The 25,308-nt window shown below is 39.6% G+C and overlaps 2 protein-coding genes across 2 annotated transcripts; one reads left to right on the top strand and one right to left on the bottom strand.

Annotated features, from left to right (window-relative positions):
- Positions 1-8: 8 nt before the first annotated feature.
- On the bottom strand, positions 9-11,791 carry sympk (symplekin). The gene is made up of 27 exons (XM_028394293.1): positions 11,644-11,791; positions 11,221-11,345; positions 10,753-10,818; positions 6,635-6,688; positions 6,463-6,536; positions 6,243-6,369; positions 5,836-6,085; positions 5,561-5,731; positions 5,176-5,415; positions 4,946-5,097; positions 4,694-4,844; positions 4,149-4,371; positions 3,762-3,912; positions 3,449-3,684; positions 3,270-3,351; positions 3,078-3,191; positions 2,853-3,000; positions 2,552-2,712; positions 2,019-2,127; positions 1,777-1,877; positions 1,579-1,669; positions 1,398-1,499; positions 1,128-1,315; positions 883-1,059; positions 727-810; positions 440-613; positions 9-294 (listed from the first exon to the last, which is right to left on the bottom strand). Exons 2-27 carry the CDS (start codon positions 11,281-11,283, stop codon positions 115-117), a joined length of 3,669 nt encoding a protein of 1,222 aa, XP_028250094.1. The 5' UTR covers positions 11,284-11,345; positions 11,644-11,791; the 3' UTR covers positions 9-114.
- An 812-nt stretch (positions 11,792-12,603) lies between these two features.
- Positions 12,604-22,117, top strand: LOC114426738 (solute carrier family 35 member F5-like). The gene is made up of 16 exons (XM_028394325.1): positions 12,604-12,757; positions 13,373-13,475; positions 14,092-14,233; positions 14,448-14,597; positions 14,851-14,913; positions 14,999-15,080; positions 15,644-15,834; positions 16,850-16,931; positions 17,037-17,124; positions 17,541-17,605; positions 17,730-17,834; positions 18,826-18,985; positions 19,117-19,207; positions 19,367-19,521; positions 20,671-20,771; positions 21,923-22,117. The coding sequence occupies exons 3-15, from the start codon at positions 14,099-14,101 to the stop codon at positions 20,750-20,752; spliced, it is 1,449 nt and encodes a 482-aa protein (XP_028250126.1). The 5' UTR covers positions 12,604-12,757; positions 13,373-13,475; positions 14,092-14,098; the 3' UTR covers positions 20,753-20,771; positions 21,923-22,117.
- The last annotated feature ends 3,191 nt before the right edge of the window (positions 22,118-25,308 follow it).

Genomic DNA, 25,308 nt, shown 5'->3' with positions numbered 1-25,308 from the left:
GCCAAAACTGGTGTCAAACAACTGACTGGATTTATTTGCTAACAAATTATGATGTTCTACAAAACAAACAATTACAAAAAATGCGATAGTTGCAGAGGAGAGCAATGTTTCTCCTTATTTCACATCTTCATTGCCACTCCCAGCCTCTGCTTCTGTGACATCAGCTTCCATGTCTTTCTCTGGCTCCTGCTGGCTTGAAGGTTCAGGCTGAGACCCCTCCATCGGTTCCTCGTCTGGTTTCTCATCTGGTTCTGGGTGAGGTGATGATGTCTCAGCAGCTCCTACCATCTCCACCTGAAGAAAAGTAGCAGTGGTTTTCTGTTCATGACATTGCTTATTACTTTTCAAATTGTGAATGCACTCATATTTTAGCTCAGTTTATCGTATCACTTGCATCCTTTAAACAGTTTCCTTCATTTAGCCAGTGTAGTTTTGTTACCTGTGAAATACTGTTGTCAGTTTCTTCCTGTATCACTGGGTCAGACTCTTCTTGCTCCATCGGTTCTTCCTCATCTTTCATAATGGCTGCTTCCTGCTGGATTGGCGTCTCTGGCTCTTTCTGTGCTGTGGCGGGGGTCTCTTCTGCAGCTGAGGCAGTTGTAGCAAGTTCCAGCTGTAAAATGGCACAAAAAGTAAATGCTGTGACAACACCTATCAAACTAGTCTTTCCCTGAAAGACCATGTTAAATGTCAAAGAAGGGTTTGTGATGCTTCTTTATTCGTTACCTCCTTCTCCACCACAGGCTCTACAGGCTTTGGCTTTTTGTTTGCTTCCAGGACTGTCATGATGGAGGCAGGGATGTGAGCTTGCTGTAATACAGAGAAACAAACAGTTGAATCACAATGGCCCCTAAAAACTGTAAATTTGGAAGCAGCTCTAACCTGGTGAGGTGTAAAGGATTGGACATGCAGTAGAAGAGGCTCTCTCATCTCTGGACAGCGTTCGAACACGCTCGTCAGTTGGGCGGCCGGCAGCTGGAGGAGCACGCTGTATGACTGAGGCTTTGTCCTCTGGCAGCACTTTACAAATCCCTCCCACACTTTGGGATACTTCCACACCTGCAGGACAAAATATCTGTTTCCATTTCCGCATGGGATTGGTTGAACAAATCAAGTTTTGTACTGACCTGCTTGACAATGAGGCGAGACAGGATGTTCATGACGAACCCTCCCAGTCGGGGATACATGGTGAGAGACTGGATGACGGTACGCATGAGCAACATGGGCAGTGGATTCTGCTCCATCAGCTGTTGCATCACCACCGCCAAAATCTCTGATGTGTACACGTTCTTCTCCCCGAAGCACAGGTTGGTAGCTGTTATCACACCGAACAAACCAACACTGTCAACATTTTGGAAACTTGAGGTTTATTTAGGTATTTGAAGGCGGACACTAACCTTTTATAATCGATTTCATATCACATTTGTTTGAGTCTATGTTGTGTAAGGCAATGAGCAGGTCTCCTGGAGTGAGAGGGGACACAGAGGAACTTCCCTCACCTGAAAAAAAACACAACAAGGATATACATTATTCTTCGTTTCTATTAATCTGAAGAACACATCTTGCCAAGTGACTCACTGTGCTGCGTTCCCAAGAGTCTGTTGAAGACCTCCTTCACTACAATTGGGTTGAGTTTAATGAGTTTGGGAAGAGCCTGGATGACTTCATTCTATGGATTCATAGAACGGATCCATTATGTTCAGAAGTATAGTTCCTAATCATTCTACAATATATGTCATGCAACTGAATGTACTGCAGTACTGAAAGGAATCATACCTTTTCCAGGCCATTTATGACCGGGATCAGAAAGCGAACATCTGGCACTCGTTTGTGGTAAAGATCCCTCACTCTCTCTACCAGCTCTGGAGATGGAGGCACTGAACAGGGAAAAGGAAGACTCATCATACAGGTCAATACTTTCTCTAACGTGAATACATTCAAAATACTATGTTTCTATTTGTCCAAATGTAGGTTTATAGGCCCACAAATGTATTCTTCTATTTTATTTGCTTTTTTACCTTTATCAGTTAAAATGTGCAGGCAGCGTGTAACAAGAGTCTCTGCTCCTTTAGGACAATTTTCAACCAAGAGCAGCAGCTCAGGAGAGTTCATCCCCATCCCACGAATCTAAAAAAAAATGGGTGGAAGAAACAGTCATATTCCTCAGTTGTAGAGAAACACTTCATTCAGTGTTCAAGACAAACTATTCTCTGAAATCTGTGTTGCAGTTTTTTACATGTTTTGAGACTCCAGGTGTGTTTTCTCAGCTATGTTTGTTTGCACTGAACGCTGTTCTTTTCTCTTGTGGTCAACCAGTAAAGGCACGTTAAGAAATAGTCAAACATAAAGTCCATAGTCCAGACTCTGCCCTCTCTTGTGTTTGTCCAGCTAGGCTTTCGTAGGCATGAAACACTGCTGGCTATCAGATGAAAACATCCCTGTCCATCAACCCAGAGAAGATTGCGTTTTGAGGTTATTTTCTGCTTTTGGTTCTTTTTAAATAGATAGTTTATGTTTTCAGAAATGAAACTCAGAGCGTGAGATGACTTACAGGCTGCTCTATAGCTCGAAGCACGCTGCGTTTGATGTCAGCAATGGCCTCGGTGTAGACGGAAGCAAGCTCATGGACCAGCCGGTGGTTCAGAGGAAGCAGGGATAGGTAGAGGAACAGACACTGCCTCACCGTCTCTTCAGTCCAGGGGGCAGCCACTTCTGTCTCAACAAACACACAGAGCAGCTGTGGTTGCTAGTTTGAAGACTGACTGCCAGTAGCACTGTGTTACACAACCGGCTTTTTTTGTAACTCTTATGATTATTGTTAATAGTTTCTATTATTTTGGATGCATGCAAACCTGTATCTTTGTCGGCTCCAAATAGCAGAGATGGAGGATTGGGGTGGACCAGAAGCTGCAGGTAGTTCAGGGCAAACTTCTCTATGTAGTCCTGAAGATGGTCTTTCTCATACATGCGCTTAATAAAAGCCAAGGCAGTGGCCCGCACCTGAAAATCACGCAGGATTTGAAATACATGTAAAGCTCTGGAATCAGATCTGCGGTCTGTGAGGATGTGAGCATCACCTTTTCTTTTTCATGAGAGCTGAGGTCTAGAAGTACATGCAGATACTGAAACTGCCTCGAGGGTCGTTTGAGGATGAGCTCCTTTAGGGTCGTCATACCCAAATACACCCGTGACTGAAAGAAAGGTCACATGTTACCAGACAATACTGAGGAGGAACTGGCACTACACGAGAAGCAATTACATTCATTTACCTCATCCTCACAGTAACGCCGTATTACTTCAAGTGCTGATTCTGTTATAATGGGAGCCTCCAGCACCAGTTTGGTGAAAAGTCTGGAGGAGACAAAATGTGGAAACTTAGCTAGTAATGGGCTCACTTTTTGCTTACTCCTTTGCAAAAAAAGGTGCACACAAGGTACTCTGGTCTCACCCATCCCTCTGCTCAGGTTTCTCCTGCAGGCCTGACAGCAGCGTATAGAGACAGTGGTCGTAGCTGTCTAGCAGGCCAGACGGCAGCTGGCTGAGGTATGTATTGTACTCTTGGAAGAGGAGAGAAAAAGCCAGGTCGCTCCTTGTCCTTATATCATCCAGAATAAATTTCAGCACGTCTTCTTTCATTACACCTTCAAACTGTGTCACAAGCCTGGAGAGGAGCTTCACTCTGACCTGCCTCACAGATGTCACATGGTTATCCTCCATCATTACAAGGTGAAGAGAAATGTGCAGTGACTTGGGTTACTTACATGGGTCATTCCACTTTGAGCAATCGCCTTTTCGGAATGCAGAATGCGTTTTACGGCTTTGGATGTTAAATTGTCAATCTGAGCCTCTGACAAAGGCTGGACAACATCTGCCAACCGGAAGACTTTTTTTCTTCCACTTGCCCCCGTCATCCTAAATAATGTAAAATAATACAAACACAAAAGAGACGATAGATCACAGCAAGATGATGTAGTCTGCACAGTATAAGAGCATGCTAAGGATGTTTAAAACTTGGATATTCTTTGACATTTAAGTCATGAATGAGCAGTGGAGCAGTTATACAGTGGCTTTATATTGCAAAGACTATATCCAGTGAGTAGGACTTATGTAGTGAACTTTTGCCATGTTGAAATAAAAACAGAACTCACTTGGTTTGTGCAGATGGAAGGATGGGCTCAGGCAGTCTCTTGACTGTAGCTGGAGTTTCTGTGGTTGGAGCCTTTTCTGGGTATTGTCCCACCACAGAGATGGCTTGGCCCACCATCACAGGTGGAACTTTGCGCTTGATGAGAAGGTCTTTAGCTAAGGAGTCATCCTCGGTGTCACCCTCTTTGCCCAAGTCCTCTTCTCTGGCTTTGCACTGCTCAAGTCCTGAGAAATACAGACAGAAACATAATAACAACATAATATTTTAAGCTAATTAGCAACATTTTATCTTTTTGAAAAGATTCTATATAAGCATACAGGCTATGGTGTCTGTTACACACAGTAAAGGCACACTGAGTGTATAAAATATAGAGCCATTTATGGATACAAGCTCGATTATCAACCATTCTATCTTTAATATAACAGCTAGAGAGAGACAGTAGACGTGGGAGAACAGGGTTCAAACCCAGATATCTGCTGCTGTAAAAGCCTTGTTCTCAGGTTACTACTTTTAACATAATTTAGGTTGTGTTCTTTTGTTACTAACCTGGACCAATCCCAGCTGCAGTCATCTGTGTGGCCATTAATCTGGCAAGATGTTTGATTTGGGCATCAGTGCCTGCTGACTCTACGGGTGTGTATGTTGCCTGGAAGGATGCTGGCATGACATCGGGCAGATACACCATGCTGATGAGCACCTACAGAATGGCAAAAATATGAGGTGATATATAGGAAAGGGGGTACAGTAAGAGGAAAAAACAAAGAAAGAAAAGAAAAAAAAAAGAGCACAGCTGCTCACCAGATTGGCTACATTCTCAGGGGTGAGCAGAGGGCGTAGGAACTCGGCTGTGAGATCAATAGCAGACTGTGCAACTGGAACAGCAGCTGGCTTAGGGACAGAGAGAGGGGCTGGCTCCTCTTTGTCTTCATCATCTTCAATCAGGGCCGGCTCTGAATGTAGAAGAACATGCATCAAGTTGCAATAATCAGGTACATATCATAATTTAGGTGTCTGCAATGCCCACTCACCCATCTTGACCTTTTTCCCCTCTGTGTATTGTTCGTGGCGAGGCCTTTTCCGCTGCTCGCGCGGTGCAGGTGTAGAACGAGTTATTTCGCTCTGTGGCATTCCCAGGTCCAGCAGTAGAGTGCTGATTTGACCATGGAACTCCAGGCTGCAGGGATGTTTCAGGACAGCCACAAGGTGCAGCTTCAGATTCTTCCTTACGCTGCTGACCTGAGACTTGGCCAGGGTGGGGGGTAGGTTTGCTAAAAAAAAAAAAAAAAAAAAAAAAAAAAAAGGTACAGTACACAACAAATAACAACCGTTATAATACAAATAAGACATGTTTCTTGCCATGATTACACTATTTCCAAAAAGGTGCAAGACTTGCATCTAGAAGAAATCCCTCACCATGCAGTGTCTCATATGCCTGCACCACCTCTGACATGAACATTGGTCTCTGACGGGCAATAGTGGCCAGGGCACCCAGTGCTGTGGTAAGGTTTATGCTAGAAATAGCTGGGTGGACCATGAACTTCAGCAGCTTCTCCAGTGCAGCCTTTCCCTCCTCACACAAAACATCTGTTAATTAAACAGTATTGAACATTGTAAGCTCGTATGTCCTGCGTTAAAAGCAGCAGCAGTTAGTACATTATACCCTCACAAAAGTATTCTAATAGCCATACCGTAGCGGATGTATGAATGGTCTCGGGGAACTTTGTCCAGGCTGATGTCACCTTCCTGTCGTTTTGGGACATCGGAGTCAGACGTCCGTGGTGACAGAGTGATGATTAATGATTCCGTGAACTTGATGGCATGAGTGCGAACACCGTCATTCTCAGAGTCCAACAAGGCCAAAACATCCCCTTTCATTTGTGTGACCATATCCCAGCATGCTTCCTGCATGTCTGACACAGCTTTAGAGCGCACCAACCACTGATACAAAAGAGACAAACGAGTAATGGGTGTGGAACAGCAGCAGAAGTAACACACAGATTTACATCATTTAGTATTTTAAATTAAAACTTCTAACTAAATAAATGAGAGTATTTTAACATGAGGTTGGTGAATATGACAAAGTTACTGTTTATACCTGTAGAGTCACTTTGTACAGCTGGGTTAGTGTGAGGATGGCTTTCTTAACCACATTCACACTTTCATCCTTAAGCAGCATGTTCAGGTTGGCAATCAGTCTGAGGAGGAGCTCATTGTCCCTTTTACTGATGAAGACATAAGGTGACAAAAGATTGAGAAAGGCAACAAATATGAAAATCCCATCTGACACTGAAGGACTTAAATGTCTAATAACTTACCATGCTTCCTCTATGAAGCCAATGACAAACTTTCTGACTTCAATAGACTTGTCTGTCTGAAATGCAATCATCTCCTAAAAGATGAAAGGACAGGAAAAGTGGCAAGAAAATGATGAATGGAATTAGAATGCCACGACAAAAGGCGCAAAAAAGTGGCTACATGCTTACTTACGTCTAAAAAATTGTCAAGAAGAGAGGGATCCTTGTTGATGATAAGCTCCTGGACCTGATAATAACAGATTCATTTATTCAGTAAGGTCATGCTCCCAGTTAGCTCTTAATATTTAAAATAAATCTCTAAAGTAGGGTTGGGCGATATTGGCAAAAAAATTAATCACGATTAATTGTGCCATTTTGCCGATAACGATTAATTTGACGATTAATTGATGACAATTGCACTTACATGTTTTTGACTCTAAATTGGCACAGTGTTCTAGCATGATACAGACAAATCATCAGTCAAGTTAACTACTTCATTCAACAGGTTAAGCTGGTGAGTAGTGATTAGGCACAAACCAGCATTTGAAATATGTATTGATAACAGATGCACATACTGCTTCAAAATAATAATGAAGCAAACATTTATTAACTTTGTTCTTCAAATGTTCTTATCTTAAGGTCACAGAGCAGTGCATGTCAACATTAAAATTAAACAGGACAAATAAGTTCAGAAAAAAGTCACATCAGTGATTATTTCAAGTTAAAAATGTGTCTGTGCAAATGAACCTGTGACTGAATATGTCCCAGACTAGTGCATGTTTTCACTCATACTGTAGAACAGCAGCAGAAAAAAACATTACAAACAAACAAACCGGACAATTCCACATTTAAATGTATATGTGTGCGAATCAACCTGCATTACGTTCTTCCAGTGCTTAGTTTGGTCGTAAGCAGCACAATGAATAAACGTACCGCGGATTCTCGGCTGAGTGAAATTCTTTCCAATATCTGCTGGAGGAGACTTCGCTGTTGTAATGTTTCCTATCTTGCTGTGGAGTCCTTAACCCTCATGTGTTGTTCGGGACATTTTTGTCCTCTGAGAGAAATTTTTCTGTTTATTTTGGCCATAACTTTGTCAATATGTGGACAAATTGAATCATTTTTCCTCAATAAGCTTAATTTTACATAAATTTTGTTAATATGATTTTAAAATTTTTCATAGGTCAACGGTACACTGTGGGCAAATTTTACCCCCTAATGTGTTGTTCGGGGACAAAAACGTCCCCTAACTTTAACGGTTTTAAAAATATATTAGATAAATATTTTTTTGAAATTTTTTTGCATAGACCTTTTAATTAACTTCAGTTCTAATCAACAGTAGTGAAAAAATCATTTTCCCCCAGGATTTTAACCCTTTAATCACCAATTTTATAAGGGGTGGTGCTGAAAATTGAAAAAAAAAAAACACAAAATGGCTCATTTTTAATAGAAAAGGTGAATGTGGACTGGATTCTTTTTAACCTTTATTATAGTCTTGGTCATGTCAAACATCAGTAAAAAAATTGACTTTATTGCATTATTAGTTTTTGCACAGCACTGGATTTTCTTTTTTTCTCCCATTTTGTCCCATAGACTTACATTATAAACACACTTTTTTTGACTGCACAGCCATGGCACTACATAATCATGCATTCTTGATTGTTGGTGGTTTACCCTGTTGGTAGGAGGTAACATTTGTGATTTTTACAGTTAACAACTTAATTACCATATTAACCCTTTACCTGCAGGCCTGTGCTCATGTAGTGTAGTTTCTGGCTTGTATATGGAGTTATAGGGAGTATTTTAGCACATAATTGTGTGTCTACACACTGTGTGTGTATGTTAGAGAGGAAGAGAGCCATTTGCACACTGTCAGGGAAGGAAAGTCAGGAAAATAAAGTTACTAAGTAAGTGAAGTGTACCTAATTCAGACGTACAACGGCGATGCATAAACATGTAAAATGAAAACATCCAGGAGTTCTGGCGTCTGAAGTTGTGGATGGGTAAAATAGCTGTTTTTTTTTTTTTTTTAGCTTTCGGAAAACACGTCCTCCAGTAGAGTGACTTTACTTTTAGGTTAGTGTCTCAGTTGAGATCACTGAATTATTCTAAGTGAAGTCTAAGTGCCCCTTTTCCATGGTGTGTTGCGCTCCACACGACCATACGTACATGTGCATGTTACTAAATAGACACCATAGATAGATAACTTGATAACATAATAAATAATCATTGACTAACCAAATCTAATCTACAGTTTAGTCCCCTACTAAAATTAGTATTAAAAGTAGTTTAGTAAAGTAAAGTAAAGTAAATTTGTTGCAGCCCTAAAAGTAAGTGCCGGGCCCTTTGATGCTGAGAGGTTCAGACTAAACAAAACAAAAACACTAGTGGACTTGCATGCATCCTCCTGGTCATTTAATGGTGACAAGAGCAGCAAGCAGCATGAAGAGAGGATTCACCTGTGCATGAGTGAAGGATTCACTTGTGAACGAATGAAGGATTCGCTTGTGAACAAGTGACGGATCTACTTGTGCAGCCTTCACAGCTTCACAGCCTGGCCCTTCATAGAGCCAGGCTGCACAATCATTTCCAGAGATTGTGCACAAGTGAATCCTCTCTTCATGTTGCTTTCTGCTCTTCTCACCATCAAATGACCACAAGGTCACATGTAAGACCACTTGCCTTTTTGTTTTGTTTAGTCTGCACCTGTAGACATCAAAGGGCCACACATGCATAGCAACACTTTCTTTGTTTTTGTTTACTATAAAGACTCTGTGGTTGTGTGTACTCACAGACAACAAGATCAGTGTGCAAATGGCTCTCTTCCTCTCTAACATACACACACAGTGTGTAGACACACAATTATGTGCTAAAATACTCCCTATAACTCCATATACAAGCCAGAAACTACACTATATGAGCACAGGCCTGCAGGTAAAGGGTTAATATGGTAATTAAGTTGTTAACTGTAAAAATCACAAATGTTACCTCCTACCAACAGGGTAAACCACCAACAATCAAGAATGCATGATTATGTAGTGCCATGGCTGTGCAGTCAAAAAAAGTGTGTTTATAATGTAAGTCTATGGGACAAAATGGGAGAAAAAAAGAAAATCCAGTGCTGTGCAAAAACTAATAATGCAATAAAGTCAATTTTTTTACTGATGTTTGACATGACCAAGACTGTAATAAAGGTTCAAAAGAATCCAGTCCACATTCACCTTTTCTATTAAAAATGAGCCATTTTGTGTGTTTTTTTTTTTCAATTTTCAGCACCACCCCTTATAAAATTGGTGATTAAAGGGTTAAAATCCTGGGGGAAAATGATTTTTTCACTACTGTTGATTAGAACTGAAGTTAATTAAAAGGTCTATGCAAAAAAAATTCAAAAATATATTTATCTAATATATTTTTAAAACCATTAAAGTTAGGGGACGTTTTTGTCCCCGAACAACACATTAGGGAGAAAAAAAGAAAATCCAGTGCTGTGCAAAAACTAATAATGCAATCAAGTCAATTTTTTACTGATGTTTGACATGACCAAGACTGTAATAAAGGTTCAAAAGAATCCAGTCCACATTCACCTTTTCTATTAAAAATGAGCCATTTTGTGTTTTTTTTTTCAATTTTCAGCACCACCCCTTATAAAATTGGTGATTAAAGGGTTAAAATCCTGGGGGAAAATGATTTTTTCACTACTGTTGATTAGAACTGAAGTTAGTTAAAAGGTCTATGCAAAAAAATTTCAAAAAAATATTTATCTAATATATTTTTAAAACCGTTAAAGTTAGGGGACGTTTTTGTCCCCGAACAACACATTAGGGTAGTGTTTGCGAACAATGCATGAGGGTTAAATAAAGATCGGAGTTCATTCATTTGATACGAGCAAAATCCAGTTACTATGGCAACAACCAACGCTGAACGCATGCGCAGCAGTATATACTACAGCTGTAGCCGGCGTTGTGGCCTCGTCGCGCTTTCTTTGGCTTTCTTCGTGCTCGGGCTTATGGTGACAGACGTTGAACTTATGTTAGAAACGTGCTGCTCCGCATCATTTAACTGAACACCACTGCCTTCAGCCATTATTGTTATTGTGGGCTCACATGTGCGCGGGTGATGGTGAGAGTACGTCGCACACAAAAGGGCGTCACCATGACGAGGCCGTAATCGATAAGTGGCAAATATTAATCGATGACAGTTTTTCTGACGATTAATTGCACACGATACGATTTTGCACAAGCCTACTTTCTCAGATTTTTCTACTGATTTATCAACAGTGACAACAGCATTTTAAGATCCAAGACTACAAACCTGTTTGAGCACAGTTAGCTTTTCATCTGTGGGAATCAGAGCAGCCTGATTCAGAAGTTCCACAACCTGAAAAGAGAAAAATGTTGATGAAGATTCTCAGTCATCCAGGTCAAGTTTCATTTCATCTTCTGACTGAAAAGGTGAATAAACTCCTTTTTCTTTATTTCAGAACTGCCTTCTACTAACTCAACCCATATTACAGTTCTTCTAGTCTGTTATAGTAGTGTCACATGTGAGGTGAGTATTTTAATGCATTTAATATTGTTGATGTTAATTGTGAGGAAGCCTTGGGGGGAACCCAGAACTGAGGGCACCCCATCTAAATTCATCCGATTGACAATGATATGAACGCCGTTTTAGAAACGCACATGAGCATAAAGACAGGCAGACTTATCATTGTAATAAACCCGTTCAGACTTGTGCAATCAATCCGGCTAGAGAGTAAAGAGTTACGGTGCACAACAACACCTTTTCATGTGTGGACATGTCAACGACACTGGGAGCTTCCCCCTTCTCTGGAGAAGGCTCCATGCTGTGGTTCTGCGTACTTCACTGCGCGGATACCATGGTCATCAGAACTCCTGTAAACAATCCTGCAACCGCAGTAAATTAGATTATTTAGGATGCTACTTTATTTCAACCCGCCAAGACAACGTTCAGTGATCTACTAGGAGCGATGTTAGCATTCACTTAGTAGTTTATGGCTATCTAGTTAAATAAGTTGACCTGATTTGCCAGACATGCATATCTTTTACTATTAAACAGAGATTAGAAACCGGTAATAACAAGTATTTAACATCAAGACAGTGAACAAACACTAGCGCGCTAGCCCCGTGCTACTAGTAATGCTAACCCTGCGAACCATATTTACTTTATATCATGGCTACTTACCGCTTAACCGACTATTTGCTTTTTCGGCCTAAAAATAAATGATTATGTCTTGTATCAGAATTTACTTCTGTAATAACTATAGTTTAGTTTCTAAGCACAACAAGTCTGCTAAGTATTAAGGAAGCAGCCATGTTTAATTGAAAGGAGAAGGGACTTCTTCTGCTGTTTATGATGCACAGCATGGCTGCCGTGGATCCACCTGCTGGAGACACCAGCACATGACAGTAAATCCTGCAGCATGTCATGGAAGCGATTAATAACGAAGAACATCATTGCTGGAAAATGTATACGTTAACAAGTTTGATTGCTGCAGCTGAAGCATTGCTTTGAATGCTGATGTGAAGGATTGCTCTGAATTGCTTGAGAATCTGCAATCTGAATTTAATTTGCTGAAACACGGTTAAGAATTTAAAAACCACTCCAACTTTGAGAGCCTGGCACGTGGAAACGATTTGGAATTAGAAAATTCTGAATACAATTTGATAGAGCAGCATCTAATGAGTTTTAAGACTGGACATTTAAAACTGGAGTCTGTAGCTTGAAATTTGTAGGAGGAGATACATTTGACAGATGACCCCCGTTGAAGGGCTCATTTAACTCATTTAACTTCAATGTTAAATGGCTTTTGAATTTTTATTAATATTTTGAAAAGGAAACAACATAACAAATCCGAATACAAGTTTTACTAGCCCTTGAAGAGCTGAACAGAATGATGTTTGAATGGTTTCTGTAGCTGAAAGCATGTGGAACTAGTTACATGTCAAAGTTGAAGGTGGTTTTGAAGGAGGTAGTGTTTATTTATGATACAGTCAGAATATTTGTGCATCGACGCACGAAAAATGTATTTGTTACTAATGGTATTATTGTATACTAAATTGTATAAAATACTCAGAATTGTTCAACATCCGCTTCTATAAGACTTCATATCCCAGAAGTCTTTGCACCGTAAGTGATGTCACCTGATAGAACAGACGGGAGGGTGTGCGCTAATGTTTACAACCATTGGTTTGGTTATGATTTTTACCGTAAAAACTGTGTTTTGTCAATATTTCTGCTCAATACAATGAAGCAATAAGATGATGGCGTAAACTACACGCCTTCCTCCTGCATTCAGGTAAAAACGACAACTTTTATTAAGAATTTCACCACCTAGTTTAATCAAGCTTGTTAGCGGTTAGCTTGTCAACGTTACTAGATAAACAAGCAGCCACACGTAGCACAACGATGCTGTTTGCATCGTCAACTACACAAAATTACTACACCTAAACGTGAAGTTCTGTCAGTGCAGTAGACCTAACGTTACATTCGAAAATACCCTATAGCATAACGTCACATATTGACCTTCAGCCTGTAACAATTTAAGGTAGTTTGTAACCCTGTTTCGCTAGCTTTAGAGTTGGGGGGGCACGTCTGATTTTTACCACAAGCACTTCGACGGGATCCCCAATTACGTTAGGTTTTATACCAGAAAAATGAACTGTGACACAGTGTGTTGGCGTATTGCACATATTACACTTACTTATTTATTATGCATGTACTCTAGCCACAGCTGTTGCCATGCTAGCTGGTCACAGGTGCATTTAACGTGCAAGCGATTCCAGGTGTTCATAGTTTCGGTGCCTTTGGTGGCCGAAGGAGTTTATTAAAATGACCGTATGTCATTTGTTAATGTTGTAACACAGCTGTACTATGAAACATTCCTGACAGCGACTTTCTGTGTTTGTGTCAGGCCTTCGTTAACTGTGGGGCTGCTGGCTGATTTTGACCCACACAAGCTTACACAGTGAGCTGGAAAGACCCGGATTTGACTCTACATTTTGTTTGTTATTCAGGTGTGTGTGTATTGCATTGTTGAAACAACAACTATGTGTGGCTTTGCTCCTAGTGTATTCAAAATTGTTCATTTTCTTGTTTAGTCAGTTGGTACATCAGACTATGAAATTTAAAAAAAACAAACTCTGAAATCAAGGTGGTTTCTTCTATTTTTAGCATCCAAAAAACTCAGACTAAAATGCAAATATGATTTGTGTAAATGTAAACAATGAGCAAGTTATGATATTTGAGAAACAAGCAGGTATCATCTGTCATTGATATAACTTTAATAGTTATAGTCCTTATTTCAGATTTTAGTAGGATGTGACACCTAATTACTGTCTGTAAAATTGGGGGATATTTAAGATTAAGATTAGGATTTACTTTATTAATCCCCATAGGGAAATGAAGTTGTATTGTAGTAGCAGCAGCATGTATCAAAGAACAATAAATACAACATATACAGGAAAAAAATCTTATATACATACACACAGCAGCAGACAAATAAACATACATAAAATGTTTGAATTACATTTAGTTAGTTTAGTCACAGATGAGTTATAGAGCATGTGTCTCATGAAAAGATGGTTTGCTAATCAGTGACTCACTAAACTAAATTTCTTTTGCTAATCTAAGTGCCCTGATGGAGTGGGTTTTCATCATGAACCGGATGAGTTCTCAGGGTAGCTCTGCAGCCCAGCGGAGGCGAATGGCCCTGGGTGTGGTGATACTCCTGCTGGTGGATGTTATTTGGGTAGCCTCCTCTGAGCTAACCACAGTAAGGACTTTGTTTGTCTGTCAGCAGTGATTAAAACTGTATAAATGTGTATAAATTTGTGCTTTTCCTCACTAATGAAGTTGAACTCAAATACTTAACTAGTCCATATTAACACTGCAGCAACGTAACTCTTATGCTATCAAAGTATAGATCAGCAGTTGTTAAACCAACAAAACAGTCGTCTTAATCTCTTTCTTTTTTTTTGGTACATTAGTACATTTTCAAGCGCCAGGAGTACAACAAACCGTTCTTCAGTACTTTCACCAAGACTTCCATGTTTGTGTTGTATCTGCTGGGTTTCCTGTTGTGGCGGCCCTGGAGGCAGCAATGCACTGGCAGTCTGAAACGCAGGCACTCTGCGTTTGTAAGTAGCACATGTTTACAACATGTTTTTAAAGAGTATTCTTTGACACAGACGGTATCAAAAACTCCAAAACTGGACACAAAGCATGACACTGATGAATTTAGTTCATAGATTGTGTTTGAACCTAGGTGACACTAACTCCATTACTAAATGATGATGTTTTAATCTGGAAATTTATTCCATGTGAAAGAAACTCAGAAGCCGAACTCTGTTGTGTTCTTATAGATGGTGATTTGATTTTTTTTTCCTGCAGTTTGCTGATGCTGAGGCCTACTTTGCACCATGCACAACTGACACCACTGTGAACAACTGCTTGGTATGTGTTTTGATTGCGTAGGAAAAGACTCACTGTAGTTAAGAGTGCTACCTCATGACAGACAAATATATATTCTCTTCTGCAGAGTGAACCTCTATATGTGCCAGTGAAGTTCCAGGATGTTCCAAGTGATCACTCAAGTTGTTTGATTGCAGACTGTGAAACCTGTGAGTATTAAGCCACTGGTGTCTTGTTAAAGAGTCATTTTTATTATGTAAAAAGATCAGCAGACCAAATTCATAGGCTGAGGAGCGATATGATGACTACTTTATCAATGTTGAACAACAGAGGGCAGTAGTGAGCTGTCGAAAATTAATGAAAATCATGGTTTTGTGCCAGTACCAGCCAACTTCTGCCGTACCATTTACGCCACCCTCAGACTCCTTTTCTTTTCTCTCTTTCATTTGCCATAATGAATAAGATCAGAATTTTGATCAAATTGTCTCCACTTTATTTAACATTTAACTGCATTCATCTGACTCTCCCTCAGTTTAGTGACGTCAGTCTTGGCCGACAGACAGTGCACTTACAAAGCCACACAGTAAGAATGTTTGGGAGTTTAGCAGGGGTGCAAGTGAGCATTTATTTCAGTGCTTCATATGTAGGCTCCGTCATGCATCAGAACCCAATGAGGGTGACATTTTGTGTAATTGAATAAAATGATGGCGTCCCAGAATGACATTACAATGCCTGTGTTCCTACCTGCCCCTCTCTCTGTCTTCCTTCCCAGCTCCCAAAAAGCAGCGGGTGCGTTTTAGTAATATCATGGAGGTGCGTCAGCTTCCTTCCACTCAAGCCCTCGAGGCCAAGCTGTCTCGAATGTCCTACCCGGCTGCCAAAGACCATGAAGCTATGTTGCGCACCGTAGGAAAGCTAACCATCACTGATGTGGCCAAAATCAGCTTCTTCTTCTGTTTTGTGGTGGGTAGAGTCAGCTGGAATTTCTCTGAGTTTGCATGACTTTATAAGTTTGGTCCAAGGTTTTTACCTTTTAGTTACCCTCTTTAACACACAGCAGATACAATTATTAGCACTCTTCATATTTGTAACTTGTCCAACTGCGGAAATAAATGTGGCCCAGGGAGCCACATGTCACTGAGACCTTCTCATCACAACACTTTGTATTTTTGAAAAATGTCACAGCCTTAGAACGGATTTCTGCAACGTTTACATGTTTTTCAATTACACAAGTCTCCTTTTTCTACCGTTTTGTCTGTTTTGTTTTTAAATCGTTGCCTACTTTTAAGATTCCTGGTCATCATGTGTTTAATGACATCAGGATTGTCATGTTAATTCATGTTCTTGTTGAACAGCACATGTAAAAACACATATTAATCTATGTGTTAAAATATAGAACATATTGAACATATGAAACTATTTATGTTTCAGTTTAGCTGTAATTAAGAGGCATGTCTGCTTCATTTTTGTCTTTTATGGCAGAAAATACATTTTTAAGTACATCGCTGGAACTTTTGTGCATACAAAAGAAATATGCTTTTGGCGTACAAGAATCGTGTTTGAGGAGTTTATGGGTGGCAAAACTGCAAGTCATTAATCATGTGGCCTTTCAAGTGATGAGCTGCTATTAATTTGTGGCTCTCCCTCTCTGGGCATGATTACTCAAGGCTTTGAAGAGTTTAGATTTACTTACTATTTTATGATGCTTATTTTATGTTCTTCACCATATAGTAGTTAGGCTGTCCTTATTACTACTATACAACCCCCCTTTTGACTCTATTTTAATTCCTTTTATCACTGTTTATTGCACCATTATGCATCAAGTCCCTGGTCAATCTTGATTTAGGGTTGTAAAACTTGGCTTTGTGGATGTAGGTATTAACAACAAGGTTGTTATTTTCCAAGATGAGTATTGTTCTGTCCATCCTTGGTACTGTAGGTACAAAATGTTACTTTGCTGTCTCTGTTTGTCTTACAGTGGTTCCTGGCTAATCTATCCTACCAGGAGGCCCTGTCTAACACGCAGGTTGCCATTGTCAACATTCTGTCATCCACTTCAGGTGAGCCCCCCCCCCTTTCTTCCTCTCCCTACACCTCATGTTAATGGGTAAACTGCAGCTTGAGCCTCAGTTTTTCTGAGTGTTCTGTCACCTTTCTGTCCTCAGGTCTGTTTACACTCATCTTGGCGGCTATATTTCCCAGCAACAGCAGCGACCGCTTCACCCTGTCCAAGCTGTTAGCTGTGGCTCTGAGGTAAAGGTCAAAGAATGTTGGGATTTAGTTGAATTATTTTTATGACATTTTTCTGGTTGAGTGTAGTTAGCTGCATATTTAAACTCACCACAGTCTATGTCTGCTTCACTAACCAGCTGATAATCTGTTGTGTAATGAAAAAATCATGTCATGCTCTCTATTTTGGAAACAGTAATTTATCTTGACCCATTTTTCTCAGGTGTAGATCAAGAGATTTTCAGATTTCACAAATGTTTAAGGTAGACTAATAAAGCGGAACATTGAACACAATATAATCTTTTGCATAAGTGCTAATGTTTTTTCTTGAAAAGTAAAATGAGTTAAATTATGTCTTGACACTGGTACCGGTGCCTTCCCTTTTGTACTATGGAAAATGTGTGCAGTCAATCAAGTTAATGTCTTATCGTCTTTTTTAGCATGGGAGGTGTTGCCCTTGTGAGTCTCTCCAGCATGGACAGCCCTGATGATAAAGGTGTTTTAGGTAAATGAGGAATATCTGCCTTTGATTCACCATCATGTGAAAATATACATATATAATATATATGCCTAATAGTGTTAAATTAGTTCACTTCTTCTTAGTGTAATTGACGGGAATTTTTCTAAAGGTTCTCTGTGGTCACTGGCTGGTGCAATGCTGTACGCCATTTACATTGTGATGATCAAGAGACGAGTGGACCGGGAGGATAAGCTCGACATTCCAATGTTCTTTGGTAAGGAAATGTTCAACCAGGCGCACTGCCTTGATGATTCTACTATTATATCTATTAGAGATGTGAAGTCAGGGTCTTTTTTACCAAAAGAGCAGTGTATGAATACTCAGAGTTATTTCATTATTACTCATTCATGACTACAGGGAAACAGACTACCAGTCAGTCTGTATGTGTGTTTCAGAGACAGTGGGTGGACTGCATGCTTCTGTGTCATAATGTAGTTGTAACAGCTCTGTGGCTCCTTGGTCCAACATACCAGTATTTTTTTTAATCTTGCCCAAACCAGCCTGACCACAGGGTTATGGGTCAGCCCACACAGCAGTTCCTTTAGCTGAAAAGTAGAAACACTTAAAACACATTTTATGGTTGTCAAGTGAGGCTGCAACTGATGATTATTTTGATAGTCAAATAATCTATCGATTAATGAAACAACCAAGGTTTCAAACTGCATAATTATTCAGTGATTCTTATTCATCTCTTAGTTTATAGGTATGTGCTAATTAATGAAGAGTTGACCACGTTTCTGGTCATTAGGGTACTAATAAAAACAGACATATCCAGGTTTTAGACGGTGAGATAGTTCTTTTATCCTGTTCTTTATTGGTGTTTTTAACAGTGTATTAGGAACTTCTTTGAATTTCATATTTTGTGTTTGTGTTATATTTTTGTTACACAGCACGATACAACACCAGAAACAGAACCTGGTAAAGTAGTTAGCATAGTTTATTCCTAACGTGTCTCTGGTTTTTAGAGATTTAACCTTGTTCATCAGAGGCAGAAGGAGTCAGAGCTTACTGGGGGAGAAAGTAATGCTGTGTGTCAAACTCCCATATAGATAGAAGTGAAGCATAAAAACATATGCATGGTGACGTAACCAATTAATGAACAGTTAAATTAGTTGGTCACTATTTTTGTCATTATTATTTTTTGTCCATTATTTGTTGTACACCTCTCGTCAAGTTAAAATCTAAAGCTGCCATGTGTCTTTCAGGGTTTGTGGGTTTGTTCAACCTGCTGCTGTTGTGGCCTGGTTTCCTCCTGCTCCACTACACGGGTTTTGAGGCCTTTGAGCTTCCCAGTCAGCTGGTGTGGACGTATATCCTCATAAATGGCCTAATTGGAACTGTTCTTTCAGAGTTCCTCTGGCTCTGGTGAGGAGTTGAATCATTTATTTAGCTCAAAATTCTTTATGACTTTCTTTATTTACGTTATCATAAAATAAATATTTCAAAAACCTGTATTGTACTGTACTGTAACTTCTAGTACTTCCTTGTGTTCTCAGGGGTTGTTTTCTCACATCATCTCTAATTGGGACTCTGGCGCTGAGCCTCACTATCCCTCTCTCTATTATAGCAGACATTTGCATGGAAAAGGTACGTTTTGCCCCACTGCCACATACTTTTAAAGGTCTTTTTATGGAGCACTGACAGAGAGAAGAAAGAGAGAGGGGGAAAAAAAAAGATTTCAACATTTGGTTCTAAGTGATTGAATGACAGAAACTCTTAACATGTTGCTTTCTGTCCTGTGTGCAGGTTCGTTTCTCATGGTTATTTTTTGCCGGGGCGGTGCCAGTCTTCCTCTCTTTCTTCATTGCCACCCTCTTATGTCACTACAACAACTGGGACCCCGCCCTGGTGGGACTGAGGAGAGTATACGCCTTCATTTGCCGGAAACATCGTATTCAGAGGTACTTACAGTGGGATTAGGCGACAGCGCTCTGTGCCAGTCCTCTCGTGGTCTTTAGCTCAGTAACAGGCTAAGCATCTTACTTAACTTATTTGTGCACAAGCTAACATACACACATCTCAGTTACAGACATGCTGTATATTCTTTATAATAATCCTTTTCCAAGGACAAAGGGTTTCACTTTTCTGTTTGGAAAAAGCATGGTATCTGTGCTCTAGAAGCTAAGTTATGTGCAGCTCTGTCACTGCTGCCAGAGAGATAACTGCCTTTCTTTCCAGTCAGCTGTGAAAATGTGAGTGTCTCCACTGATATTCTAATGTCTTTAGACACATGTGCAGAACAAAGATAGTTTTTAGGTAAATGATGAAATATAGCAGACAGAAAGAAAAGGAAAAAAATACTAATAAGAGAAAAGTTATACTTGCAGTTAGTAACTGCTTGATCTTTCAGTGTTAAGGGCACCTGTCCCTACATCTCATTCTGTAAAGGGTCTCGATGATTCAATAAACTGTGTCATAACAGTGGACCTTAACAGTGACAAGATTCAAAAATGGAAGAAGAGGGTACATTCAAACAAACACCCTGAGCGAGGTTCAGGCCTCTGCTGTTTGATTTAAAGTTGACTGTGTATTAATTCCAGTGAACAGCCATGTTAGTTTTACATGTGGTTACTATGGAAGTGTGGTGGAACTGAAAAAACTGTCTGTTAAAGGCAAATGGATGCTGTTTCCCATCTCTCTCTCACACACACACACACACTGATAGCAGCGAGGGTTCTCAGAGACCAGTACTTTTAGCTTGGTCTCTTAAAAAAAAGTAAAGGTGCTTAAGAAAGTGAGTTGTTGTTTCATTGTATTGCAGCGTGTTTGATGTATTAAAATGGATTGACTTGAACTCTGACACACACTGAAATCCTCTTCCTCTCTGACATTCTCACAAAGATAATGCATTCCATTTGTGGTGCAGAGCCATTCTAAGTTAAGTCTGTAATCACATGTACATGCTTGACTGACTAACCTTTATTCTGCAGTTACGTGCTTCATTCTTCTGTAAATGCTTGTTCCCGTTTGCTGAGGGATGATTATAATAATGACGCTTGTCAAGATAATGACTGTGATGATGATCGACAACCCGCTCCTTCTGCCCACAGACTGCCAGACGACAGCGAGCAGTGTGAAAGCCTTATTCCTTTACACACCGTCTCACCCAGTGAAGGAAGCTTCTGTTCGTGATGCAGCAATCAAACACAAAGTAAAGTCAGCCCTCCCTTCCCTTGTGTTTAGTTAAGTAGTGTGTGAATGTAAGGATGGCTGGATCCTATGGGTTGATTGAATATCTTATACTACATGCTGGATTTGTCTTGACAGTCCTACACAAAGTTATTGTATTCATAATGCTTCTCCAATCTTTTTTTACAAAACAATTATGGTCCATTCTACAGAGGTTTGAGCCTATTTTAACACACTGTTTAGCACTTTTTAGCAATGTTCTAATAGCCCAAATTTCAGAATTAGTTGTTTGCTTTGAATGACTGTCAAGCATTTGTCTGACACCCTCTTAGTGTTTGTCAGTGTTTGGACGAGCTGTTGAGTAAGAGGGATAGAAGTTCAGGACCGGATGATCAGCCTGTAAATATTTTAGACTCAAGATTGGCCACCCACTCCACAGAGTCTGCATCTCAGTGAAGTCACCCGTCTTTTCAGTGTTCATAGGTTTAGTCAAGCTTTCTTCATCTGCCTCCCTGAAGTAATCGCCAGCGGGACAGAGAGAGATTTTGAACTCAGCATGTGGTTTATAATAGAGGAGTTAGTGGGGGGTGAAAACAGTGCTATTTAGGAAAGATTTAAGACGGTCTGCTGGGTATGTGGTGTCTAATGGAGAAGCACACACCAGAGCTTATGTGTCCACATTTAAGACAACTAATGGTAACCATCTGTAATTAGTAACAATCATCAATGATCAGATATTTAGCTATTATCTTTAATTAATGCTTTAATAATTATTTTATCAAATATAATCTTTTAGCATTTATGTGCCTTTAAAGTAGTTCCATTCACAACCAGAGCCATCACGTTCTGAAGCGTTTTCATTAAACACAATACCTCAGGACACCATAAGAAAGTAGACTCCTGTAGCTAACTGCACCTCTTTACTCAGGGTTACCTTTGCAGCTATGGAAAAAAACATTTGATAGAGTGGCATTGTGGGTAATGTGCGCATCATCTTTTGATCAGAACTAAAATTTTCCTGTTTTATAATTTTAAATTTTATAGAGTGACCTAGAACAATAATTGTTTGCACAAATACATGTCCCTGCAAGTTTCTATCACATTTTTTCAAAGTAGTCTCAGTTTTTGGATCCCTCTCTGTTCTCATTAATTAGTTCTTATTCATCTCCCCAGGTGGCCGATGTGGAGCTGAGCTGTTGTGGAGCTGAGCTTTCAGAGACATTGAACTTACCCCAGTGCCTCTTACGAAATCTATTTATTTTCTACAGTATTGAGATGACCACATCCACATTTCAGTCCTTGTAGACTGTGCCTCTGTTTTTATGATTTCGACATTTTCTGTGTAAAAAGGAACTTTATGGTACTAAAGGTGCTGGATGTTGTCAGTGATTACTATGGTGTCGTGACCAAACGAAACCGTTCGTGTTGGAGCTTGAGCATAACACTAAGAAAGGAGAAGCAGTCCTGTTTGTTTTTTGTTTTTTATAAAGAGCTGTGTCATACTGGTCACTGTTGTAGTTGACCACAGGCCTTCTGAAGCCATGCTGCTGGTTTGTCAAGTGTGTCTCTGTGAAACAGACACAAATGAAAAGCACATACAGTGCATATATGAAAAGTTATCATAGAGTAAACTTTCTTGCTTTTACACTCTCTGTGAGTACACATTTCTGATGTGAGAAGAATAAAACAATCAAATGGTGCAGGGGATCTGGCCGGACTGTATGAAGTGTAAGTGGGCTATAGTATAATAATAACACCCACAGTGGAAAGTGTCAGTACAGCTTTAATATCACCGAGGTAGCATATCAGTGAAGCACTTCCTGCAGTACTGTGACTAAATCCAGTACCTTTAGAAATCAGTGCTGGTGTGTCATCTTAGTAAATTTCACTGTCAAAGATTTTCTAATCGAGCCTGTGAGCCACCTCGTATGATAAGTCAGTCTGTATTTTTCACATTTCTTTGGTGACCAGTCATCAGCTAGAAGTGAAATGTATTGCTTCGCCTGGGCAGCTCAGGTAATACGAGCGCGACCTCTGTGTCTTGTGAGATACTTTATATTTTGACATCACAAAGCATATATCTTGACGTTTGTCAACCAACCTTTCATTAGACTGATATCAGTCATGAAGAAAAATGAAATAACACTACAGCTGAGAGTAAGAGGAGTTTCCTCCTGACAGTGCTGGATCCTTAGGACAAGCTGTGATGAAAGTAAGTCTTCTGCTATAAGCTACAAAACGCCTTGCTGCAATAACGTCTGCTTGATGAGCAGTTTCATTTAAAATGGGTGTAAATACTGTACACAGTTCAACATGAACATAGTATTGATGTTTTATTTGTGAAATTAAAATGACCACTACAGATTTATATTGACATTATGTATCATTGTAAAAGATTGCTGGGGAAGAGGTACAGACAGAGTTCGTTTTACTTGCATTTGAGATTATGTCCCATTAATCGCGAGTCATTTTTTGAAGCAGAAAAAAATTTTTACTGTGTCTGTGATTTCATGTGTTGACGAGAAGCATTTGTTTTATCCTCAGCCTCAATGTCAGTCATGTAATCCCGGATGCAAACACAGAAGAAGAAGGTGAAATGTTATTCATCTCACCCTGTTAAATGTCAGACGTGTGTACATCTTTATGGAGTGTTTTTATTGCACTCATCTTTCACTGCTTGTTTGAAGTGGAAGTGGAAGTTGAAATAACCAGCCAGTAAAGGTAAATTAACAAGATGAGCACTTTAAGTGACAGACAGAAAACAGTTTCATCATTGCACTTGTTTTGATTTTGCCAATCTGTCTGCAGGTATGAAAGCTTTTTAAGGTGGTTTGCTGTTTTCTAGTGCTATTAGTTCCCATGTCCCAGAAAAAACATTCATTCTTACATCTTTCAACGGTGCTTGTGGAATCATGGTTATAATTATTTTCTTTCTCAGGTTCTTTTCCTTATTTTTATTTGAGCTACATCTTTGTCTTTCAAGTGTACTAATGAATATGTCATACAATCTAAAATGTCCCTTTTATCAGCCTTTGCAAGTCTGTTTTGTACCTAAATGCACTATTAAAACACATGTTTTTAAGTCACTGCATTTAATACTGCATTTCTGTGGAAAATAATGGCTTTAAAATCAAAATTACTAGATATTCATCTTGAAAATATATAAAAGAATCAATATCAATTGTCCATCCATAAAAAGTGTTACCTTGACAGTATGTGTTCACTTGGACTGGGTGGAAGGGTGAACATGGCTGGTGATCAGAGGTCAGTGTGACCACTGTTATAACTCAAGAATTCACATTCTGATGAAAAGAAGTCCTTGCTGCACTGAAGTGTTGTCAAGCATTCAGCCATGCTGATGTAGTTCTAGCTCCTCATGTGTGTTGTTGAATTGAGTTGAGATTTGTATTTGTTAAAAGAAGATGTAGCTCTCTATCAACATAAAGGAAGAAGAGAGCGGCTTATAACGAGATTTTGCTGATGGAAGTAAGCCTCTTTTCTCCAGCAGCTCTGCAGGTCTGTTCATCTTAAGTCATCTGCATTTCAATCAGAGATAATGTAAGAAAACATTTCCAGGTGTGCTGAACATAGCTTTTATATTTCCCATGAGTATACCAACTCTAAAACAATCTGAGCTGTGAAACACAGTGTGCCTTGTAATCATATCAGAAATGGACATGGTGACATAATGGAATAATACTGACTCTAATTGCTATTTTATAAAGCAGTCGACAATTTATACACATTTTCGGAGGCATTTCAAGTTCACTTAATATGTGCCCCACAGTGTGAAGCACTCAATGTACTGAGAATGTATATTTTCAAAGCCAACAGTTCATTGTGCAGCATTTTTTACAGTGTGGGAATACAATACAAGACTGTGTGAACTGAAAGTTGTTCTTATCTGCCTGATCCCTGACTGGCTTTAAAATGTAAATAATTCTTCATTCGTTAAATGGTTATCATGTTTAGCACCATTTGGCACGTGGGATCATTTCCTCTTAATACTTAACAGCTGTGGCCTCTGGTAGAATCATACTGCTCACAATGTGTTTGTCTAAAAATTCACAATTTTATACAATCTCCTAAATACCGGTGCTTCAACAAAAGTATTGTCTCATAGTCTAATAACAAGTACACAATAGCAGATAATTGAACTTAAAAGTGAAAAGCCTTCAGCAGCATAATGAACAATCAACCCTGATTTTTGTTTCTTCACTTTTGACAGTTCACTTCCGCCGACAGAGTGATGTCACACAGAGCGCAGAGCTTCCATCTGACAATACTCCATCACAGTCAGAGGACACTCAGAGCTTTTATCTAATCAACCTGTCCTCATCAGTTCAGCTCTGGTTTGTTAAAGAAATCTGCATTTGCTGAAATGAATGAAGATGAATGATGCATACTTTGTTAGATTAATGCAGTCAAGTGTTTAAAGGACAGAGGATGACCCAACATGAATCACTGATTGTCTCAAAGTACAGGAAACTCAGTGTGTGATTTTTTTTTCCTATGATGCATCTGGCTGACTGCTGATAAACCCATCTACAAACAGCTGT

The sequence above is a fragment of the Parambassis ranga genome, chromosome 21 (genome assembly GCF_900634625.1).
Source record: "Parambassis ranga chromosome 21, fParRan2.1, whole genome shotgun sequence".
In the NCBI taxonomy this organism is placed as follows: domain Eukaryota; kingdom Metazoa; phylum Chordata; class Actinopteri; family Ambassidae; genus Parambassis; species Parambassis ranga.
The sequence above is the reverse complement of the archived record's forward strand: the minus strand, read 5'-3'. Positions and strand labels throughout refer to the sequence as shown.

Coding starts and splice junctions, on each gene's coding strand:
- sympk (XM_028394293.1), bottom strand. CDS start 11,283: ATGGAGCCTTCTCCAGAGAAGGGGGAAGCTCCCAGTGTCGTTGACATG. Junction 3,192..3,269: donor GGCGTTACTGTGAGGATGAG/GTAAATGAATGT, acceptor CCTTTCTTTCAG/TCACGGGTGTATTTGGGTAT. Junction 1,670..1,776: donor TCATAAATGGCCTGGAAAAG/GTATGATTCCTT, acceptor ATGAATCCATAG/AATGAAGTCATCCAGGCTCT.
- LOC114426738 (XM_028394325.1), top strand. CDS start 14,099: ATGGAGTGGGTTTTCATCATGAACCGGATGAGTTCTCAGGGTAGCTCT. Junction 15,835..16,849: donor GCTTCTTCTTCTGTTTTGTG/GTGGGTAGAGTC, acceptor TTTGTCTTACAG/TGGTTCCTGGCTAATCTATC. Junction 16,932..17,036: donor CATTCTGTCATCCACTTCAG/GTGAGCCCCCCC, acceptor TTCTGTCCTCAG/GTCTGTTTACACTCATCTTG.